This window comes from Podarcis bocagei (genome assembly GCF_964188305.1).
Source record: "Podarcis bocagei genome assembly, chromosome: 4".
In the NCBI taxonomy this organism is placed as follows: Eukaryota; Metazoa; Chordata; class Lepidosauria; order Squamata; family Lacertidae; genus Podarcis; species Podarcis bocagei.
This window is the reverse complement of record NC_138128.1, coordinates 13,657,001-13,681,660: the sequence shown is the minus strand read 5'-3', so window position 1 is coordinate 13,681,660 and position 24,660 is coordinate 13,657,001. Positions and strand designations below refer to the sequence as shown.

The 24,660-nt window shown below is 43.4% G+C and overlaps 1 protein-coding gene across 5 annotated transcripts in view; it reads left to right on the top strand.

The window, feature by feature from the left end:
• Nucleotides 1-24,660, top strand: part of NAALADL2 (N-acetylated alpha-linked acidic dipeptidase like 2) — a 659,014-nt gene that overhangs the window by 508,830 nt on the left and 125,524 nt on the right. For all 5 annotated transcript variants that reach the window (XM_081190167.1, XM_081190168.1, XM_081190169.1 and 2 more), the window contains one exon: nt 2,452-2,598. In XM_081190167.1, the coding sequence (XP_081046293.1) occupies nt 2,452-2,598 (147 nt within the window). The remainder of the gene's footprint in view (nt 1-2,451; nt 2,599-24,660) is intronic.

Here is a 24,660-nt window from a genome sequence, read left to right as displayed (position 1 = left end):
TATGGTCCCACTCCCTCTTCCACACATTTCAGATGGAGCGAACTTGTGTTTTGCATTGACCCGTGGGACACCCTATTCTCTAGCTGTTCAACGGTCTCCCTCAGGAGGTTGTGGAGTCTACTTCCTAGGAGGATTTGAAGCAGAGGTTAGATGACCATCTGCCATGTATGATCTAGCTGAGGTTGCTGCATTGTAGGGGGTTGAAATAGATGGCTCTTAGGGTCCCTTCCAACTCTACAATTCTATGATTCTATGAGATCCTGACTACAACATTTCTGACCATAGGGCTCTGCAGACTATAGGCATGAAAAATCTAGGCTAACTAAGTGTACGTAACATGTACACTCCGAACGCAGGATGATTTTACACAGCCTGATCAGGACCAGATCCATGTTTCCAGGGCCCTTGGAATACCCACCCCCTCCCCCAATTATCACTATCATTACTATTCATTTCTATACCGGTCTATACCGTATTTTTCGCCCTATAGGACGCACTTTTCCCACTCCAAAAATGAAGGGGAAATGTGTGTGCGTCTTATGGGGCGAATGCAGGCTTTCGCTGAAGCCTGGAGAGCGAGAGGGGTTGGTGCGCACCGACCCCTCTAGCTCTCCAGGCTTCAGGAAACTCTGCGCAAGCCGCGGGAGCCCTCTTATCGCGCCGGGGCTTCGGGTAGCTCCGCGCAAGCCGCGGGAGCCCTCCCCTGGCTTGCACAGAGCTGCCTCTTATCCCGAAGCCCCGGCACGCTCAGCAGTCACGCCGGGGCTTCGGGTAGCTCCGCGCAAGCCGCAGAAGGGCTCCCGCAGCTTCCGCCTCTTATCCCGAAGCCCTGGCGTGCTGGGCAGTCGCACCGTGGCTTCGGGTAACTCCGCGCAAGCCACGGGAGGGCTCCCATGGCTTGTGCAGAGCTGCATCTTATCCCGAAGCCCTGGCGCGCTCTGCAGGTATTTTTAAAGATTTGCCTTAGGAGAGTCTTTGGACCTTTTTTGTTGACCACCAACATTACGCTTTCCATTTTTATGTTCAGAATAGAGTAGCTGCTTTGGAAGACAATTATCAGGCATCCGCACAACATAACCAGTCCAACGAAGCTGATATTGAAGAATCATTGCTTTGACACTGGTGATCTTTGCTTCTTCCAGTATACTGGCATTACTTCACCTGCAGCGGCGTAGCGTGAGTTGTCAGCACCCGGGGCAATGCAAGTAATTTGCGCCCCCTAACCCGGGGCAAGGCACGTAATTTGCGCCCCCCTAACCCCTAACCTAGGGATGCGGGTGGCGCTGTGGGCTAAAGCCTCAGCGCCTAGGGCTTGCCGATCGAAAGGTCGGCGGTTCGAATCCCCGCGGCGGGGTGCGCTCCCGCTGCTCGGTCCCAGCGCCTGCCAACCTAGCAGTTCGAAAGCACCCCCGGGTGCAAGTAGATAAATAGGTACCACTTACCAGCGGGAAGGTAAACGGCATTCCGTGTGCTGCGCTGGCTCGCCAGATGCAGCTTTGTCACACTGGCCACGTGACCCGGAAGTGTCTCCGGACAGCGCTGGCCCCCGGCCAATAGATGTGAGATGGGCGCACAAACCCCAGAGTCTGTCAAGACTGGCCCGTTCGGGCAGGGGTACCTTTACCTTTACCTTTAACCCCTCACCTGCGAGTTGCCGCTGGCGCTGCTGCCCAAACGACGCCGCTTGCCCGGAGGAGGAGGGGGGCAGAGAGGCGAGGAAAATGCAACGGCCCAGCAGCTGCAGCAGCAGCGGCGGAGGCGGGGCTGTGAGGAGGGGCTGCCTGGCGCGTCCTCCGCGGCGAGCGCTGAGAGCCGCTGCCTGCCGGGCGCCTTCAGCCCGGACGCGCGCACAGCTCGTCGGTTCCGCGAGACATGTGGCTCTGCTACAGCCTGCGCCCGAGGCTCTTCGGCGACTCCGGAGGCAGCGAGCGCGCCCCCCCCAGATGTTGCGCCCGGTGCGGCTTGCACCCCTTGCACCCCCCACGCTACGCCACTGTTCACCTGTCTTCCCACCAGAAGTAAGGCAGCAGACAACCTCGGCTGAGGTTCACACTAATGGGTTTATCTTCCACTGTTCCTAAGGGTCTTGAGCTTTCCAGTCACAACATCCTACACCACGTCTTAGGCTTGCGAGGCTAAATATGTATGATAAATCAATGTGAACCCTGTTGAAATGATCAATAATAAAACAGTATTATTGTGCATGCTGCTGTTCGGACTCCCAAGTCAAATGCATTGCATTTGTCTTTGTCTTTACATCAACAATAGCATGCACATTTCTTAAAATACATTCATTTAAATTGTAGCATTGCTCACTGAATCTCTAGGCATACTGGTGGTTAATGTGCTTAGGAAAACATCACCTACATTTGCTGTAGTTTTGATAAACTTAATATAGCTGTACGTGTGACTCCCCAAACTAACCTTGAATTTAATTTTATGTTTTTTCAGAGGCACAACTTCACCTGTCTTGGGCAAGACAAATGTGCAGAATTTAATGTCAGTTCCGTGCAGATGCAAGGCGATTCTGATTATTTCATCAACCATCTGGGGGTCCCGGCTCTGCAATTTTCATACCAAGATTCGACAGCATTAGAGGTAATTGCTAATGAAATCACCAGATAGGACAGGCTAATCAGAAAGCCAAATCTGGCTTCCCTCAGCAAATTCTGCCCCTATCAAGTAGATGGCTTGTCAGAAGCTGCTGTCTCATTTGTTTGCTTCTCTTGAAAGGTATGGATGTTCCTGCAGAGTATTTGGTCTCATCAGCTCTCTCGAAGTGTGTGTCATGTTCCATTGGAAAGGGAAATGTGCGCTGTCTCTTGCATTTTCACGCAGGCAATCATAACAAGGAAATTGCTGCAGCAGGATTAACATTGGAACATAATTGTAATATTCAAAGCGACATGGGATGTGCAAAGTGGGGTTTTTTGTGTGTGTTTTTGCTGTTTTACGCTGAAGGATGGGCTTGTGTGCTGTCCCTGATATTAAGCGCAAGGGGATTATATGTATACAAAGCATTCCTTGCCTAGAAAATAAGGGGGCAGGGGAGGAATATGTGAGTGGAGAGAAGAAAAATGATACCAGTATTTCTAGGGAACTTTTTCTGCCTGCGTTAAATATGTTAAAGGATTATTATCACCGCCCCCATCATCATAATTTATTGCCGCAATGATTTCTTTTACCTCCCTTCCAAGTTTTACGGGCAAACCGTAGCAGCACCAGGAGTTCTGAGATACCATCCTATGCACTTTAAAGAGAATGTTAATAGCAACCTTGGTGTGTGTGTGTGTGTGTGTGTGTGTGTGTGTGTGTGTGTATGTCTGTGTGATTTTGGATCGGGACCACAACACTGGGAGAGAGTTAACCCCTTCTGCAACTCCAGAAACACCCTCTTTTTTTACAGTCTGAAGTGTCCCCTTCTGCAACCATTTGCCCTGCAGGGGAAACCACATAGGTACAATTCAGGTTAGCCCTCCCTGCTCCAGTCCCAATCTGAATATTCTGATTTCACCAGCCTGTCCTCTGTGCACCCCACTCCCATCTGTCCTTAGATGCTATTAGCATTTTCTTTTAAAGGCAAGTAAGCACTGATCACGGGGCTCCCAAACTAGTCTGGCCCAATCTGGAACCAAACTGAGTTGGGAGAATTTTTGTTTCTTGTCTTAAAAAAAAAAGTAAGAAAGAAAAGAAATCAGAGTAAATGGCACGACATTATTGTTATAAATGATGAATGCTGTTGGATGTAGAGCATTTGGAGGGAAATGAAGTTGGCAATCCCTATTTAGGGTTTTTTAATGTTTGCAAGATAGTACAATTTCAAAGTGAAATGTGGAGATGTTTCACATTTACAAACGACAACAAGGCTAACTTTGTCTTGGTTCTGAGTTTACAACAATGCTCCCAACACAACGGGCATCTGGCAGAGGAGGCACTCCTGTGTATGTTCTAGAGAGCCAATGTGGTGTAGTGGTTAAGAGCGGTGGACTCGTAATCTGGTGAACTGGGTTCGCTTTCCCGCTCCTCCACATGCAGCTGCTGGGTGACCTTGGGCCAGTCACACTTCTCTGAAGTCTCTCAGCCCCACTCACCTCACAAAGTGTTTGTTGTGGGGGAGGAAGGGAAAGGAGATTGTGAGCCGCTTTGAGACACCTTAAGGGGAGTGAAGGGTGTGATATATCAAGTCCAAACTCCTCTTCCTCTTCTTCTTCTTCTTGCACTAGAACTTGCAGATATTTGACAAAGCTGAATGGTGGAATATTCAGTGGCTTAGGGCTCTCATCTATGGGACCGCCTCTCCTGATATGCCCTCAGAGGACCTTAAGGTCCACGAATAACCATAGTTTAGACGTCCCAGGCCCTAAGGAAGTCAGACTATCCTCTACCAGGGCCAGGGCCTTTTCAATGATGGCTCCAACCTGGTGGAATGCTCTGTCCCATGAGACTAGGGCCCTTCAGGATTTAATCTCTTTCCATCGGGCCTGTAAGACAGAGCTATTCTGCCTGGCTTTAATTTGAATTCAGCCTGATCTTTTATTTCCCTTCTCTTCCCTCCCCCTCCCCTTTTATGAAGATCACCCGCTCTGAGACCCCACAGCTAATTCTCCCCTGGCCTCCTCACTGGCCCAAGTAGGACCCATTCAGCCAGCTAGCCCTGGGGATTATCTAATTGATTATTGATTTTTGAATTTTATTGCTATTCATGTTTTTATACTGTATTTTATGCTGCTTTTATAATTTAGTGTTTTAAAGTGTTTAAATTTGTTAGCCACCCTGAGCCCGGTTTTTGAACCAGGAAGGGCGGGGTATAAATAAAAAAATATTATTATTTATTATAAAAGAAAGCACTTATTTACACAGTGCATAGTTGAACTATGGAATTCACTCCCACATGAGGCAGTGATGGCCACCAATTTGCATGACTGTAAAAGAAAATCAGACAAATTCATGGAGGAGAGGGCTATCGAGGGTGAAGTGAAGGACATGAGGCAGGAGTTGGTACTGCAGGTGAGCTGTGCGCACGCGAGCTGCAAGCAAGCTGCTGGCTAGCTCTGTGGAGGCTCCTTTTATTGGCATAATATGCAAAACCAGTCAGATACATTTTGGACTGTGACCTTCACACATCTTCCAATCCCGAGATTGAGGGGTAGTACAAAGTTATTTTGGCACCTGTTTCCACCAAGTCATTTTACCCTTGCACAATGTATGACAAAGGAGACAAAGGTCTCTGAGACAAAGGTCACAGACAGGACACGGCAGACTACTGAGACCGCAAAAGGTTAGAGAGAGGGCAAGATGTTCAGACAGCTGTGGCTTTACCTGTGAGGGGGAGTGTGCTCCGCACCCCAAGGTCACGCGTGCAGACAACTGAGGCAGTCCGCGGGCGGAAGTGTGCTCCACAACCCAGCGATCATTCCTAGAGAGGGCTACTAGCAAGAAGGGCTATGCTTAGACTTCATAGTCAGAAGCAGTAATGCATCTGAATGCCAGTTTCTGGAAATGACAGGAAGCAGGGAATTCCTCTTGTTGTCAAATCTTGCTTGTGGGTTTCCCACAGGCGTCTAGTTAGCCTCTGTGAGAACACAGCCATTCACCTGATCCACCAAGCTCATCTCATGTCCTTATGCGCATATGAAACCAACATACTTGGGAAAACATGGTTCTGCAGCTGTGGTATAACATACCCAATATTTTAAATGTGTTTTCTGTCAATTGTCCTTTTGGAGAAGTTGCATTATTTTATTTCTTCCATGCACATTCCATTACCCGCTTAAATGAAAAGCTCATATCGAGTAGCGGGAGCTTGGAACCCGTTGTGCGTCGGCATCTGCACCACTAATTTGCCCATAATTAAATTTCCGCAAACGCAGAGCAATCTCTGGGTTTGCCAAATGGTGGAGTCATTTCTTCCACCCTGCCCAACGCCCGCCCCCCTTCCACTCTGCACAGACACATTTTATAAGAAATGGTTGCGTTAATTGAAACGTCTGTAGTTGGTATCCTTTCTTTTTAGCAGGGAGGCTTTTCAATTTGTAAAACACTGTTGCACCTTATTAGGAAAATCATTCTGTTTCAGATTAAGTATAAGGCAGAGGTTGTCGTAAAAGAAATGGAAAAGCAGATGTTCTCTGATTAAGAGTGCAATGTTTATGACAGGCTTGTGGTCCAATGCTCATTTCTTTTGTCACTTAACAGCTGTTCTATGCAACTTCCGTTCCAGAGCTGTGTGTTCACTAATCTATATAAGAATCTATGGGCTCCGATGACATCAAAGCATGCGCAGAAGCCATTTTTCTTTCAGTCATCTATGAGAGAGAGAGAGAAAGAAAGAGAGACTTAACCTTTCTCAAGTACAAGAACTCAGGGCAGTAAACAAACTTAAAAACAAAAACAACACAACGTTATTTCATACAATTGCAATTGATTAAAAGAGAAACTCTGCCATTTTGAATTAACTTTTTTGGAGGGATTTAGGGCTGGATTTAGGTTTGATGAGGCCCTGAGCTATTGAAGGTAATGGGGCCCTTTATATGTCCAGCTGTCCTTTGTCAACATCAATTTGTCGCTTTTTTGTGTGTTGAATATATGCTATATGGCAATTTCTGGACCTAATCGGTATCTAAAGCCATCTGCACATAACAAAATATGTATTTTATCAAAGTAATTGTTGAACTGAAATACAATTAAGAAGAAGTATATTAATAGTGAAATAAAATTAAGAAGTATATTAATAGTGGAATAATTATTAAGCTCTAACTTAAAAAGATTGGGGGCCCATTACTTGCATAATAGGAGCCTACACAACACAAAACACTGTTGCTGTATGTAGATTTTATTTTATTTGTTTTTTTATCTTATATTTCGGAAATGTACATCCAGGTTTTTTTCTTTAATTGGGGGGCCCCAAGAGAGTGGGGCCCCAAGCTATAGCTTGTTTAGCTTGTATGTAAATCCGGCACTGGGGGAAAACCTCTGCTAAAATAAAGTCCCTTCTCACACTCCTGCCTCCACTTGGGAGATTTCTGGAGTGGGCATAGTTACCACCCGAGGTGAGATATGTGGCAATGAGAGGCAGGACCTTATGGTGGTGACGCCGAGGAATGGAGATGGCATTTGGTTCTGTTTGCACTTCCTTTATTCATGCTTCCTTTAACAATTTATGGACAGTAATGCAGCTATCCCTTGAAATGTGTGCCTCTCCAAACGTTGCAGCACAGTTCTCCATCCAAATAATGTGTACAAAAATGGATATATTAGGGAAAGCATTCGTAAAATGCAGATATGAGTGACAGCAACATACAAAAGCACATTGCAGATACAAGAATGAGGGGAAATTGATTGCAAAAATGTGCTTACTGATAAATGTGTGCTGAAATCCAGTTTTGTTACTGCTTGAGTGTAACAAAAAGGGGGGAAAGACCCTTGAAGCATGTTGCAAGAAGAATAAAACAATTAAAAACATTTTTTAAAAAAATACTTAAAACATACAGAAGTAATTAAGATTAATGATAAGCTAAAAACCAGATTAAAACACATAATGTCAGCATTTTATATGTATGGCTAGGTATGCCTAAACAAAAAATTCTTTAAGCAGGTACTGTAGGCAGTAAAGCAAAGGTGTCTTCCTGATGTCAATGAGCAGGGAGTTCCAAAGTTTAGGTAAGGTAAAAGACCCCTGCATGGTTAAGTCCAGTCAAAGGCGACTATGGGGTTGTGGTGCTCATCTCGCTTTCAGACCGAGGGAGCCGGCGTTGGTCCACAGACAGCTTTCTGGGTCATGTGCCAGCATGCCTAAGCCACTTCTGCTGTGACTGAACACCCTGATGGAAACCAGAGCGCACGCAAACGCCGTTTACCTTCCCACTGCAGCGGTATCTATTTATCTACTTGTACTAGTGTGCTTTCAAACTGCGAGGTTGGCAGAAGCTGGAACAGAGCAACGGAAGCGCACCCCCTCGCAGGGATTCGAACTGCCAACCTTCTGATCCGCAAGCCCAAGAGGCTCAGTGGTTTAGACCACAGTGCTGCCCCACTAAACAAGTGATTTTTTTAAAAAAAAAAAAACAAGTGCAGAATCAGTATTGTGTGGCAAATGCAACAGGGCCAGTTCTGCAGATCAGAGTGGTTGAGTGTACCTGAACAGTTGTTGTTGTTTAGTCGTTTAGTCATGTCCGACTCTTCGTGACCCCATGGACCAGAGCATGCCAGGCACTTCTGTCTTCCACTGCCTCCCACAGTTTGGTCAAACTCATGCTAGTAGCTTCGAGAACACTGTCCAACCATCTCGTCCTCTGTCGTCCCCTTCTCCTTGTGCCCTCCATCCTTCCCAACATCAGGGTCTTTTCCAGGGAGTCTTCTCTTCTCATGAGGTGGCCAAAGTATTGGAGCCTCAGCTTCACTATCTGTCCTTCCAGTGAGCACCCAGGGCTGATTTCCTTAAGAATGGAGAGGTTTGATCTTCTTGCAGTCCATGGGACTCTCAAGAGTCTCCTCCAGCACCAGAATTCGAAAGCATCAATTTTTCGGCGATCAGCCTTCTTTATGGTCCAGCTCTCACTTCCATACATCACTACTGGGAAAACCATATGTATGTGATGTACATATACATATAATCAAAGACATATATGCCTATTTCAAATGATTTCTCATATAAAATGCCTCCATCAGCAATATGTTCTGTACCTGTGCATATAAGACTATGTGGACAGACCTTCTTGAAGTATTACACTCTGCCATGAATAGCCAGAGGCAGGTGTGATAATATCACCATAATGGAGGATTCAGAAAGGGTATTGTTCAGTCTGAATGGGAGACCTGCCGCGGATCATAAATTGTACGGCAGGCGGGCCAAACCTCATCTCCCTTTAAGTAGTTAAACCATTGTTGCAACCGGTGACAAAACGGGAACATTTTCTCTGGTCCCCAATTAAGTCTTTAAAAAGGCTAATCTTAAAGAGAGTATTATTGGCATAATTGTCCCCAAAGACCTGGTATAGATCTTTTTGGAAAAGACTGATGATTATCCATTGCTTTTATTGCATAAAAAATTGACCTTGACTCATCACTGCAAAAATGAATTAAGGCAAGGCGTCAAATTTAAGTTGCCAAGGAGGATATAGTGCTTCTGTTGATTTTCTTAGGGAGGGGAGGTGCTCTGAGCTTCATTTAACGGCCTTTTCCTCATGACCTCCTACATAAAACCTCCCTCAAAGCTGCCATTTATATCTATTGATTATATGCCCCCCAATTAATTATGAATGAGAACACCTCTACTAATCTTTGGTTTGTAATTATAATTTTAATTCCTTTGTAGTTAATCTTTTATATATGTTTGACTATTCTTACTTTATGCATAACAATTAAAATTAAGAGCCAGATCATTGGCTCTCGGTGCAGTTACATCTCCCCTGTGCCAAGTTTATAAGCGGCTTCCACACTACAAGAAGTCATCCCAGGCTGTCCGAGTAGGGTGTCAAGCACCATGTAAGGTGAAAGGTAAAGGACCCCTGGACAGTTAAGTCCAGTCAAAGGTGACTATGGGGTTGCAACGCTCATCTCGCTTTCAGGCTGAGGGAGCCGGCGTTTGTGCACAGACAGCTTTCTTGGTCATGTGGCCAGCATGCCTAAACTGCTTCTGGCGCAACAGAACATTGTGACGGAAACCAGAGCACACGGAAACACTGTTTACCTTCCCGCCACAGTGGTACCTATTTATCTACATGCACTGGTGTGCTTTTGAACTGCTAGGTTGGCAGGAGCTGGGACAGAGCAACAGGAGCTTACTCCGTCGTGGGGATTTGAACCACCAACCGATCGGCAAGCCCAAGAGGTTTAGACCACAGTGCCACCTGTGTCCTAGCACCATGTGGCTCTATCCTGTATCCATACAGGTCATCAAACACAGGTGCCCTTCTTCTCAAAGGAAAGAAACATGAAGCATAATAATTTTCCGGCAGCTGGGCTTATAGCATGCAGAGCCTGTACTGCACAATTGTAAATCTCTGTGCTATCAGAACGAATTCATGGGATGCCACCCATTTTTCCTCCCTCTTTACTTTCCTTAACAATACTGGTCCCTGAACCTGAAAAAAAAAATAAAGGAGAGAGAGAAAGTGTCACATTAAGCAGAACCTATTTTGGCACTGTGTCCTGTGTTTTTGCTGGGTGGCTGCCTCTTATCAGCATTTGACACCTGACAAGATGGAGCCTTGGAGTTCTAGGCCTGGTGCTCAGACTGCTGCCTCAGTCCCCCACCTCTGTTCGGCTGCTGCATTTAACCTGAACTGTGCAGAATCTGGAGGCGGAAGAAAGCTAAATGCTTAACAAAATGCCTGTGTGGGCAGGTGGATGGGTTTTTTCTTAAGAGCAAACTTGCTAGTGGCCATTAGATTCTGATTAGCTTTATTATTGAGTATATTATAGGTCGTGTGGACAGTTAATCTTGGATAATCTCCGCACAGTTTTCAATTATTAATTAACATTTCTCCCTGAAAATGGCTTGGTGGCTCAGAGCTTATGCTATATGCTGTCACGCACTGTCACAAATTATCCCCAGTAATGATTTGAGGAGGCTAAATGGCTTTTCTTGAGACTAGGAGGCCTATCCTTAACATCTTTCTAATGCCCATGCAGTTTCATACCTTGGGGAGGTGGGGGCAGTATAGAACTTAAGCAGCCCAAAAAACAAACTCTTCCTTCCTCCCCATCCATTTTTTTCCTGTTTGACTCAGTGCAAAAATATAATACCAATAATACAATGTGTGTGTGTGTGTGTGTGTGTGTGTGCACGCACACATGCGCATTTGTAGCATTCATATGTATTATAAATGCATGGATTGTAAGTTTGGCAGTGTGTCTAGGCTGCTCAGATGACAAGACTTCCCTCTCAGCCTAGTGGTCCAAAGGAAAGCAGAACAGTATGTTTGGTTCCTGCTTGGCTGCCTGAGTTGCCGGAAGGAGGTGTAAAACCACCTTAGGGACTCCACTCTGAATTTGTGTAGGGTTTATACAAACCTTAGCGTTTTCTTCTCCTGCAAGGAAGCAGAGGATTAGGATAAGTTTTCCTTCATCTACAGAAGCCACTTTCCCAACTTGATATGCCCCATCCTTTGCTATTGTTGTCATTCCTCTCCCTCTGTCCCTCTCTCCAGAGTATCCTTTTCTCCTTCCTTCCTTCCTGTCATGCTCAGCTTTTACACCATCCTCATTGCCATGGTGACTGAGTTTACAGAGCCACCAGTAAACAGATTTGTGCATATGAGCTTATTACAAAAATAAAAAGCTGTATATATGTGTTCTCTTAAAACTGGCTCCTCTGACTTGCAGAAGAAGGGGTTAGGGGGAGAGCAAGAGAGAGAGAAACAAAGTACTGCATAAATTGTATTTTTTAAGCTGAGACATTTAGTCCAGAGCTTGAGTCTTTCTCTTTTGCTTGTGCATTGATTCAAGCTATTGCTATAAGAGATTAACAAAATGTTGAGAATGTGGTTCAAGACAAAGAGTGGAATTAAACACTGTAACTTTAAAGATGCTCCATCTTTTATAAACCTCTATCATTTATATCTCCTTTGCCTCTGAGTTATCTTAACAACAGCAACTCAAATACTTTAGCCTTTCTTCATATAGAAAATGACCCAAACTCACTCCTAAACCTGAGTGTTTTATAATAATAATATAACAATAATTTATTATTTATACCCCGCCCATCTGGTTCTGTTTCGACATCCACCCTGGGTCGCTCCCAACAGAATATTAAAAACACAATAAAACATCACGCGGCAGCTAAAAAAGCCAATGCAATTCTGGGCCTCATCAATAGGAGTATAGCATCTAGATCAAGGGAAGTAATAGTGCCACTGTATTCTGCTCTGGTCAGACCTCACCTGGAGTACTGTGTCCAGTTCTGGGCACCACAATTCAAGAAGGACACTGACAAACTGGAACGTGTCCAGAAGAGAGCAACCAAAATGGTCAAAGGCCTGGAAAAACGATGCCTTATGAGGAACGGCTAAGGGAGCTGGGCATGTTTAGCCTGGAGAAGAGGAGGTTAAGGGGTGATATGATAGCCATGTTCAAATATATAAAAGGATGTCACATAGAGGAGGGAGAAAGGTTGTTTTCTGCTGCTCCAGAGAAGCGGACACGGAGCAATGGATCCAAACTACAAGAAAGAAGATTCCACCTAAACATTAGGAAGAACTTCCTGACAGTAAGAGCTGTTCGACAGTGGAATTTGCTGCCAAGGAGTGTGGTGGAGTCTCCTACTTTGGAGGTCTTTAAGCAGAGGCTTGACAACCATATGTCAGGAGTGCTCTGATGGTGTTTCCTGCTTGTCAGGGGGTTGGACTTGACGGCCCTTGTGGTCGCTTCCAACTCTAGGATTCTATGATTCTATGATCAAACATTAAAAACTTCCCTAAACTGGGTTGCCTTCAGATGTCTTATAAAAGTCAGATAGTTGTTTATTTCCTTGACATCTGATGGGAGGGTGTTCCACAGGGTGGGCGCCACCACCGAGAAGGCCCTCTGCCTGGTTCCCTGTAACTTGGCTTCTGGCAGTGAGGGAACTGCCACAAGGCCCTTGGAGTTGGACCTCAGTGTCTGGGCAGAATGATGGGGGTGGAGACACGCCTTTAGGTATACTGAGCCGAGGCCATTTAGGGCTTTAAAGATCAGCAGCAACACTTTGAATTGTGCTCAGAAATGTTTTTTGTTTTATTAAAGGACCAAGTAGAAGTCCTGACTCTAACCTTTACAGCCGTAAACAGTCTGGATTCAGGAAAGACACTCGTACCCTCGAGAAGTTATTTATTGTCGATTGAACTTGTTTGGGTTGGGTCCTGCTCTCTGGAGAAGAAGCAAACAAATTCGCTCTATCATCCATGTGACAGCACTTTAAGCATTCCGGTAATGCTTGAAATTGTGCAGGCAATGCATGGTTAAATCTCAGAGGCAGAATAGGCATTACAGTTAGTGAGCTGGAGGAGATGAGTCTTCCTGTTGGTGCCTTCATGGCTCTTTCAGCACCAAAATTACTATTACATATGCAAAATGTGTGTGGGTTTTATAATGCAAATTGTCATTGTGGGAATGTTCTGGGGTGCAGGAGAGGATATATTGACTAATTATATCCTTATCCAACTTGTGCTAACAAGTTCCCAAAATATCAGCAGAGTTTATAAACATTCCCCTTTAAGTTTGCAACGGTAACGTGTGCACAGGTTCGCTAGAACCTCTATAATAATTACTCTGGTAATTTCCCCTTTTGTTCCCTCTTAAAATACAAGACACAACACAGTCTTTATAAAAGTATAAAAGAGTTTACTCACGTTCTGTTCACAACATGATCCCAGAAGGTAGACAGGCTTAAAAAGGTTACATATACTTAGAATCTATCTTGTTGCAAGATAGACCTTATCTCCTCTCTTGGCTGAGAGCCAAGAGGGCATCTTTAGATGTTTCCTCATTGAAAGAAAATGGCAGAGAGAGAGAGATGGCTGCCTGCCATGTGCTTTTGTCATTACCTGCACAGGTGAGGCCACACCCACCTCTGGTCACATGCGGAGGAAGTCCGTCCCCAGGAAGTTTACCTGCTTGCTGAACAGACATCCCTCCCCATGTTGTAACATGTACACTCTAGGAATGTTGTCATTGACTGCTCCTGTGTTTACATCCCACAGTCATGACTTGTACATGCCACAGAATTTAACTTATCGTGATGTAGATTTCTTTGTCCCCCTTTCTCTTCCACATTGCCCTGGGCGAAGTTTGATTGAGCCACAGAAGAAAGCCTTCTGCAGTGAGAGTGATTCCCCAATAGTTTCCGCATTTACGACAACAGCCTAGGATGGAGAGGATGATTGGCATTTATTAAAAGTGGAAAATAGAGCACAGCCATCACCATCCTTTTCACTTTTATGCTCTTCCATAATCTAGAGGCATATCCAGCTCTCAAAATAACCAATAGCCCATTCTAAAACATTATCTGTTTGTTGTTCAACCCTTTCATTCTGACCGTTTCTGATAGCGTTTAGCTCGTAACGTGATGTGCTTTCTTCTGCTGCAATAATAAGGCAGGTAGATCAAGATTATGGCTGGTATTATTAGTTTGTTTCAGAAAATAATGTGATGTACATTATTAAAAAACCAACCTGGATATTTCTCTCTCTCTCTCTCTCTCTCTCTCTCTCTCTCTCTCTCTCTCTCTCTCCTTATTTATTGATGGATGTAAATTTAGCATGAAGTATTTTATGCTAGCTGTCCAAATTCTGGCTATGTAAGGCTTCCAGGACATTTATTTTTACCACCTAAGTCATAAAAGTTGTTTTCCATATCTTCAGTCAAACGCAAGTACAGGCCAAAAAAAAGAAGAAGATGGGGGGAAGCATTAAAATTTCCTTGTTGCGTTACTCCTAGCCTATGCAGAGATACAGTAATATCATGGTCCACAAAGCAAATTGGGTGGGTAAGGGGGAGTGGAGATACAAAGAGTAGGTGTTCGGTTAAAATACACTGAAGAGTCTTGACAGTTGGAAATTGTATCATCTTTGGAGGGAATGCATAATGATTTTTATTTCGTTTGAAATATGCAGAACTTTCTGAAGGTAACTTTCACCCTCTGTTATTACTTTCAAAGCATCCTCTCTCTCGATAGATACAGGTAGATGGTGACAGATGAGATAGATAGATAGATAGATGATAGATAGATAGATAGAGAGATAGATAGATAGATAGATAGATGATAGATAGATGATAGATAGATAGATAGATAGATAGATAGATGATAGATAGATAGATAGATAGATAGATAGATAGATGATAGATAGATGATAGATAGATTAGATAGATAGATAGATAGATAGATGATAGATAGATAGATAGATAGATAGAGGTATACACTCACAGTTATAATTGCTAAGTGAGCAATTGCTGACATTCTCACTGTTTCCCCACTGTTTACATTTGTAAAATTTATTTTGCATTATCTTATTTTAATATTTAGATTCCTTGCTATCTGTACCATGTGATAAATGAGCTGACACAAAGATTTAACCGTACATCTCTGTAAACACTGAAGACATTCCTCAGGGAAGGGGCATCCTTCACCCAGTGCTGGATTTATGTATAAACTAAACAAGCTATAGCTTAAGGCCCCATGCTCTTGGGGCCCCCAAAAAAAATTTAAAGGAAAAAATTTCTGGATGTACATTTTCAAAATATAAGATAAAAAACAAATATGGGTAAAATAAAACCTACATGCAGCAACAGTGTTTTGTGTTGTGTAGGCTCCTATGATGCAAGTAATGGGCCCCGCCTGCTAGCCTGCTCCCTAAAATATCACTGGTTTGCTCATTTCTTTATACAGTCGTACCTTGGTTCTCAAACTTAATCCGTTCCAGAAGTCTGTTCCAAAACCAAAGCGTTTCAAAACCAAGGCGTGCTTTGTCATAGAAAGTAATGCAAAACGGATTAATCCGTTCCAGACCCTAAAACATTGTATTTCACTATTAATATACTTCTTCTTAATTGTATTTCAGTTCAACAATTAGTTTGATTAAATACATATTTTGTTATGTGGAAGTGGCTTGAGATACCTATTAGGTCCATAAATTACCATATAGCATATATTCAACACAAAAGTCAGCGGCAATTTGTTGTTGACCAAGGAGAGCTGGACATATAAAGGGCCCCATTGCCTTCAGTAGCTTAGGGCCTCATCAGACCTAGATGAGAACACGGCCCCATACTCTCCCCCTCCCCCTGTAACTGGTGTTTTGCACACTTGGGCTATACTGCATCATTTATTTATTTATTTATTTATACCCCTCTTTTTCAGTTTTATTCCATTTTGGAGGTGGTCCCTTGTTGTCTGAAAGGAGAAGCCAGTGTGGTGTAGTGGTTAGAGCATTGAACCAGGTGCTGGGAGGTCAGGATTCAAATCCCCACTCAACCACAAAGCTCACAGGGTGGCCTTGGACCAGTCACTCTCTCTCAACCTAGCCTACCTGTGAGCATAAAATGGGGAGGAAGAGAACTGTGTTCACCATCTTGAGGTGCTGGGAGGAAAGGTGGCATATAAACACATTAAAAGAATGAATGAATGAATGAACAAGATGTTTTACAGCGCCGATATTTTAAAATAAAAAGGCTGCAGGTCAGATGTGACCACTAAATAAAGAAATAAATATGTTTATTCAAAGCATTTAAAAAGGCTGCCACAACAGCTTACTACTATCAGTGATTAGACCACCCCTGGACTCAAGCTTTTAACTTGAAAATACACATCACAAAAGGAAGGAGGACTGGGGAGGAGGAAGAAAAAATAAATCCCAAGACCCGTTCTTAATTACAAAGCTCTTGTAACAAGTAGCTGAGTTCAGGGAAAGTAGAAGAGAAATGTTGCTGGTACAGTGGTACCTCGCAAGACGAATGCCTCGCAAGACGGAAAACTCGCAAAACGAAAGGGTTTTTGTTTTTTTGAGTTGCTTCGCAAGACGATTTTCCCTATGGGCTTGCTTCGCAAGACGGAAACGTCTTGCAAGTTTGTTTCCTTTTTCTTAAAACCGTTAATACAGTTGCGACTTGACTTCGAGGAGCAACTCATAGCACGCGGTGTGGTAGCCTTTTTTGAGGTTTTTGAAGACTTTGGTGATTTTTGAAGCTTTTCCAAAACTTTTCCGACAGCGTCCTTCGCAAGACGAAAAAACCGCAAGACGAAAAAACTCGCGGAACGAATTAATTTCGTCTTGCGAGGCACCACTGTACAGTCATACCTTGTGTTGCGTTAGGTTCATGTTGCGTCTTTTCAGCTTGCGAATGCGGCAAACCCAGAAGTATACACTTCCAGGTTTCGCCCCGCGTGTGTGCGCAGAAGCGTTCTGCGCACTTTGTGCATGCACAGAAGCACTCTATCGTGCCGTGTGCATGCGCAGAATCAGCGCTCTATTTATGGACTTTTTGGAGTCTGAACGGCACCCCAGAATGGATCGAGTCCGTAACTAGAGGTATCACTGTATTTCATCCAACCTCTATGAAGTCCTGCACTCCGATCTCTCTCCCTCTCTTATAGCCTGACAAAATGTCTGCTGTACTTTGCAGCTGAAGGAGGAGCCGAAAGATGCTAGCCTTTCAACGGAGGAGACAGAGAGGCTGCACAGTCCCATCTCTCTCCATCTCCGAATGTGAAAGTAATATAAAAACAATCTCCAAATATCAATAAAACTTAATTAAGAAATACAGTACAACAGTTACACCTAGAGACTGACAAAACACGGCAAAGCAGAGAATGACTAATAACCAGCTGAATTAAAGTAGCAATAGGCTTTGCCCTCTGAACACCAACTGGATTAAAAATGTCTCTCAACAAAATTGGCGGGAGTTGAGGCGAGAGCGGTGACCTGCTGGGGTCTCCCGGGGAAGGAATTCCAGAGAGACGGAAAAATTACTGAGATGGCTTTTTGCCCCATCACTCTTATCATGAAGGGACTTGGAGTAACACCTCCTGGGGACCTTTTGAAAGAAAGAATGTTTATTTGCAAATAAAGAGAGAGCGAGAAAACACTGCCAGCTGTCATTAGCCATACAGCCTAAGCTGTAAGATGTTGTAATCTGCATTACAGAACCTGAGGTTTTTTAATAGTGGGTCTCAAACCTTTTGGAGCCACTGCTCCCTTGGTTCTATGAACTCATCCTCAGTGCCTCCAATAATAATAATAATAATAATAATAATAATAATAATAATAATAATAATAATAATAATAATAATACATTTATGCCCCACCCATCTGGCTGGGTTTCCCCAGCCACCCTTGGTGGCTTCCAACAAAATAAAGCACTTGCCTGGCAAGTACCTCTGCATGACCGATGGCTCACGCCAGCTGACTATCTGCAAGCAAGCTAAATAAATAGAACTTTTCTTTTCTTTACCTCTGTGGATCATGGGATTTGTGAATGACACCTAAGCTAGCTCACTTAGATGTCTGTGTTATAATGGCCCTCCAGAATGACAGAGGGAAAACAAACTTTGCTGTTAGGACCACAGCCAGTCATTAAAAAATGCCTCATTCACATTATTGCTTCCTAGTGGGCATTTTCACTCCAGAGCTCTGTTTAAAGGATATGTATAAAACCCCTATCATTCCTGGATTTTGGATACAAAGACATGGAACCATAATGGGATGAAGGGAAAACCGAGAGCCAGCTAGCAGCTAGTTGCTCCAATCTCTTTGGCAGTTTCTACTGCCCTGCTGTTAATATTTCTTTTGAGAGGCGAGCTTTTTCTTTCTCTGATCTAAGACAGGCTGAATTCAACCAGAAACCTGGTTACAGCCAGGAGCTACATGGGAGAGTCAACACTCTTCCAAAGCAAAGTTGCACTCCTGCTAATACTTATCTGGTGGTTTACTTGACTGCACAATGTTTGTAGTCGTTTCTTGATATATCAGGTGTACTGAGAGGGTAAAGGTAAAGTGGACCCCTGACCATTAGGTCCAGTCGTGGCCAACTCTGGGGTTGCAGCACTCATCTCGCTTTATTGGCCGAGGGAGCCGGTGTACAGCTTCCGGGTCATGTGGCCAGCATGACTAAGTCGCTTCTGGCGAACCAGAGCAGCGCATGGAAACACCGTTTACCTTCCCGCCGGAGTGGTACCTATTTATCTACTTGCACTTTGACGTGCTTTCGAACTGCTAGGTTGGCAGAAGCTGGGACCAAGCAACGGGAGCTCACCCCGTCGCGGGGATTCGAACTGCCAACCTTCTGATCAGCAAGTCCCGCGTAAAAAAAACCACATGGACTTTATTCTGTACCCAAAGCACAGCTTCTTTGTTTTCAACAAAGAAAGAAAGACTCGGAAGAATTCAGAATGCTCTGTTACTAGATCAGATCGCTTGTCTCAATGGACTTTTCTTATCCAACCAGCCCAAAATAGTATTCTCTGACTTCCTGGAATAATGTTGTAACGTTGTTTCAGCCAGAGAGGTGATACGATAGCCATCTTCAAATATCTCAAGGGCTGTCACATGGAAGATGGAGCAAGCTTGTTTTCTCCTGATCTGGAGGGTAGGAACTTGAACCAAAGGAGTCAAGTTACAAGAAGTGAGAGCCCAACTAAACTTCAGAAAGAACTTTCTGACATTAAGAGCTGTTTGACAGAGGAATGGACTCCCTTGGAAGGTTGTGGACTCTCCTTCATTGGAGATTTTTAAGCAGAGGTTGGGTGACCATCTGCCATGGATACTTTAGTTGAGATTACTACATTGCAGCAGGATCGGTTGAAGGAACTGGATATGTTTAGCCTGGAAAAGAGGAGATATGCCCGTCATCTTAAAATATCTCAAGGGCTGTCACATGGAAGATGTGGCAAGCTTGTTTTCTCTTGCTCCAGAAGGTAGGACCCGAACAAAGGGTTGGATAAGATGACTCTCAGAGTCCCTTCGAACTCTACAATTCTATAATTTTATGTCAAAGTAATTTACATAATTGATTAGGTAAATTACATAATTTCACCACAGCATACAGTGAGAAAAAATAAGACAGCCTTTGGTTGGAAGACAAACTGCAGTGGAAGAGAGATGGAGCTGCATGTGACAAACACAATGTGGATTGGAAAATGTTGCCTTCAAGAATCCAAAATGGAAGGCTGTAAGCAGGCTGAAGATGACATGTGAGAGGTCTTGGAGCTTAACAATTATTTTCGGCATGTGCATTAACTAAGTAGCTGAGACCAAGCTTCCATGCAATATACAACTCTTTCTTGTTTCTCCCCAAAGACTAGCAGGAGGATGATAAATTATGCAAATGACTAAGCACAGAAAGTAATAGCTTTTTCAAAATAAAGAAACATGCATACTGGCAATTTTTGTAATCTATACAGGTAAACATTTTTTTCACATACCATTTAAATGGATACCAAAAGTATAATGAACCGCAGACGAGCATTCATTATCAGCAGCTCTCAACTCGTACTTGTAATGGGATAAGAGATTTGTTTTTCCTCGTGGCGTTACGTAACAATGAACTCAAAGTTGCTCACGTAAAACAATCCATACAATCAGCTTAACCTCCGCGTGTGTTTTGCCTTGTAAAACACCGAGCCATTAGCCTTAACAATGTCAGTGTGTTCTTGCTAAAATCCAACTAAATTAGCATCCAAGGGAATATTTAAGAGCACCTTTCACAATGAGTAATGTATTAATGCATTATGGGCTTCTATTAAACTGAGCAACCCTTCAATGCTCTGTGAAGGATTTAGAAAGTGCTAATGTGTATGCTCAGGAGGAAAGGAAGAAATGGGTTCACTTCAGATCTGCAAAGACAGATACAGACTGTAAAGCAAATGTATGGCATCAGAAAAGCAGCCTTAGGTAAGATATTTAGGATTTGGAGGATACAAACCCAAAACGATACAAGCACCAGGGATGGCTTGTATAAATTGGCTTAATTCTGAAAAGCAGGTGTGCCTTCCGGTTTCAACTGAAGCACGATGGGTGATTAATTTCACCCCTAACTATTTCTACCTTGCAAGTAAGAAACTCCTTAAGAAAATGAAAGGATTATCCAGCCCATCATTTTGCCTGTCCAACTGACCCAGTCATGTAGAAGTTACATGTGTTTTATATATTTTTAGCTACTGCAGATTTTAATCAGTTTAATAAGTTCATACAAACACCTTTCTTTACCCTATTATTGTAATGTCCCCCCCCCCCATATTTTTCTAAACCTCTTAGATATTGGTGTGTGGTTATTTTTTAAAAAGCTACAGTATATAAAGTTTGTCCAATAAACAAGCAAGCAAGCAAGCAAAGTTAAACTTCTCTTCCCTCAGCGGCCAATCAGATACCCTTAGAAGCAGAAGCAGAACTGAAGAGCAACAGAATTTTCCCCACGTACTTCATCTGCCCTCAGAATGTAGAAGAAGAAGAAGAAGAAGAAGGAGAAGAAGAAGAGGAGGAGGAGGAGGAGGAGGAGGAGGAGGAGGAGGAGGAGGAGTAGTTTGGATTTGATATCCCGCTTTATCACTACCCGAAGGAGTCTCAAAGTGGCTAACAATCTCCTTTCCCTTCCTCCCCAAAACAACACCTCTGTGAGGTGAGTGAGGCTGAGAGACTTCAGAGAAATGTGACTAGCCCAAGGTCTCCCAGCAGCTGCATGTGGAGGAGTGAGGACACAAACCCGGTTCACCAGATTATGAGTCCACTGCTCTTAACCACTACACCAGACTTATCTACATTCACAGAACGCCTTGATAGCTTATCAGGACCGTGAGGTGGCAGGCTGGGGAGAGGTTGGGGCAGTTCAGGAACAGAGGCGATCCTGTCAGTGTACCCAAACTGCTCTGAACTTGCCACTGCCCTGCTCCCTCAACAACTGGCAGTAATTGTGGTGCTGTTGCCATAGACTCTATGGCCGGATTTACGTACAGTGGTGCCTCAGGTTACAGACACTTCAGGTTACAGACTCCGCTAACCCAGAAATAGTACCTCAGCTTAAGAACTTTGCTTCAGGATGAGAACAGAAATCGTGTGGCGGTGGTGCAGCGGCGGCGGGAGGCCCCATTAGCTAAAGTGGTACCTCAGGTTAAGAACAGTTTCAGGTTAAGAATGGACCTCCAGAACGAATTAAGTTCTTAACCCGAGGTACCACTGTATAAGATAAACAAGCTATAGCTTAGGGCCCCACTCTCTTGCCCCCCCCCAAAAAAAAATAAAGGGAAAATAAACTGGATGTACATTTCCAAAATATAAGATAAGAAACAAATAAAATAAAACCTACATACAGCAACAGTGTTTTGTGTTGTGTAGGCTCATATGAGTTAAGTAATGGGCCCCACCTGCTAGCCTGCTCCCTAAAATATCACTGGTTTGCTCATTTCTATATATAGGGTGCCTACATTCTGCATAAGGGACACGGGTGGCACTGTGGATTAAACCACAGAGTCTAGGGCTTGCCGATCAGAAGGTCGGCAGTTCGAATCCCTGCGACAGGGTGAGCTCCCGTTGCTCAGTCCCTGCTCCTGCCAACCTAGCAGTTTGAAAGCACATCAGAGCGGGAAGGTAAACGGCGTTTCCGTGCACTGCTCTGGTTCTCCAGAAGCGGCTTTGTCATGCTGGCCACATGACCCGGAAGCTGTATGCCGGCTCCCTCGGCCAATAAAGCGAGATGAGCGCCGCTACCCCAGAGTCAGCCACGACTGGAATTCATGGTCAGGGGTCCCTTTACCTTTTACATTCTGCATGGACAGGTTGCATGGCAACCTATTAGGTCCATAAATTACCATATAGCATATATTCAACACAAAAAAACAGTGACAATTTGTTGTTGACCAAGGAGAGCTGGACACATAAAGGGCCCCATTACCTTCAGTAGCTTAGGGCCTCATCTGGCCCTGCCATAGAGGCTTCGCTGTCATTTCAGTCATCTATGGTCTTTCCCCCCTTCCACACTGAAGGGGGTGTATGTCTTTTCTTCATCCATCATTAGTTTCATTAAAACTCACAAACATCGTAGTAACAAACAGATGCTATTGAGTTATAGATTTTCTTTCTTTCTTTCTTTCTTTCTTTCTTTCTTTCTTTCTTTCTTTCTTTGCATTTTTAGAAAATGCAAAGATAGGATTCACCATGAAGCATCTTCAAAGCTGTAAATGCATATTCCCTCCCCCAAAACAACCATCACTTTAGATATATGGCGGCTCTGCAACCCATTCCATTTCAAGCTTGTTAATTAGTTTGTCCTCGTCTGCATACGATTTTGCACACTGTGTGTAACTTTATTCCGCCTCGCGAATATTCCTGTAGTCTTCTCACATTTTGTGTTGTCACTGTTTTATTGGTTTTCATACTTAACTTCATCTTTAATGACCTCAAGTTACAGGAATGTCTGTTTTATTCTGATTATTTTTAGCCATGAGGATGTTTGAAAAATGCACTTATGGTAAATGAGTCATTACGCTTCCCATCCCTAGATTTGTGCTTGGTAAGCAAAGCAGCATGACTGAGCATGGCTCTGGGGGAATTACATGAAACATTAAAACATGGGAATTGCCTTGCTGGGCTCAAGTAGAGCTCGTCTGCCTCCAGTTGTAGCCAACCAGATGTACCTGGAAACTTACAAGCAGCTGAGCTTATGATCACATCCCAATGTTTATCCCCAGCATCTGGTCATCAGTGATGTACCCAGTTCATCTTGGTTCCCACTCAGACCCTTGGCTCAGTTATTACCTATTCCAATATTCACCACAATCTAAAGACAGATGAGTTTTCAAGGTGCACTCAGTGGGTAAATACAGACCTCCAAAGAACATGGCTAGGCACATGCTATGATGCTGTACCAACACTTGACATGTCCCCTGAGTTCTTCTTTCGAAGAGTGGAGTGGGCAGAGTCCTGTCTGAAGACACGGGATCAGGCAAGCAAGGGAGCACTCCCAAGAATAGGCTTGGTCTGTTCATACACCTCCACAACCAGCGTCTTGGCCATGGAGATGTTGGTGGAGTCAATGACACAAGATTACTGTCCAACCTAGGCTCGGCTCCCTCCCTGAAGGTAAGGAGCACATCACTAGCAGGATGTGGGACTGGGGTCCATTTGGGCCTTTCCCCCGGGAATATTCACGGGGTACTTCAAGGCATACAGAGATCACATGCTGAATGTGAGAACATCAAGATGTTCCCTGTTTAGGGAAGCTTTTAATGTTTAATAGACTACTGTATTTTAATATTCTGTTGGAAGCCACCCAGAGTGGTTGGGGAAATAATAATAATTAATAATAATAATAATTAATAATAATAATAATAATAATAATAATAATAATAATAATAAATCATATATAGTTATGTGGTGATAGAGCCAGTGAAATCTCCTTCCCCAAATTGCCCAAAGCAGGGGGTAATTTTTTATATTAAAAAAACTACTGATAGTTTGTATGGAAAGCATTTCCTCCTTCCAGCAATTTAAGAGGAGAGAGGGTTTGTTGTTGAAATGATTCTGTAACAATATTATTATTATTATTATTATTATTATTATTATTATTATTATTATTATTATTAGCAGGGAGGACTGGCGCATTTCTTGGCTACTTCTATTCTGATGTGAGAGATGAGACAGCATTGAGACTCTATTGACATTTTAGTGAAAAATTGCCAAATCCTTTCGCAGCTGGATAAATGGGTCTTTACCATGAGTGTTCACTTATTAAGGTTATAGCCTTGTTGTAAACGTGTTTTTTTGTGCTTGCATTTTAAACTGTTTTTAATTGTAAATCGCCTTGATATGGTGGTTTAGAAGGTGATCAGTAAATTAACTGTAACAACAATAGTTCTCACTTTTCAAACCAATATACAAATCGAAATGCAGGTATCTTTTGAAGTTCACCCTTCTTTGACTTTTGTGATGCACTTCTCAAACCAAAACAACGTGTGCAGAAATGCATATATTCAGGGAAGATACGCAGCTACTCATGGAAATAATGTGCAATAATTCATTGTATTAGGGAGAACTGCTTGCAAAATGTCTATATTAGAAAAAAAATCTCATTGCAACATGTATTGGGGAAATGTACACAAAAATTCTGGTAGTCATTGTAAGGATTTTTTTAAAATAATAAAACAAAAAAAAAACCCTAAATTTCTTCAGAAATGTGGAGAACCGAATTTAGGATTGG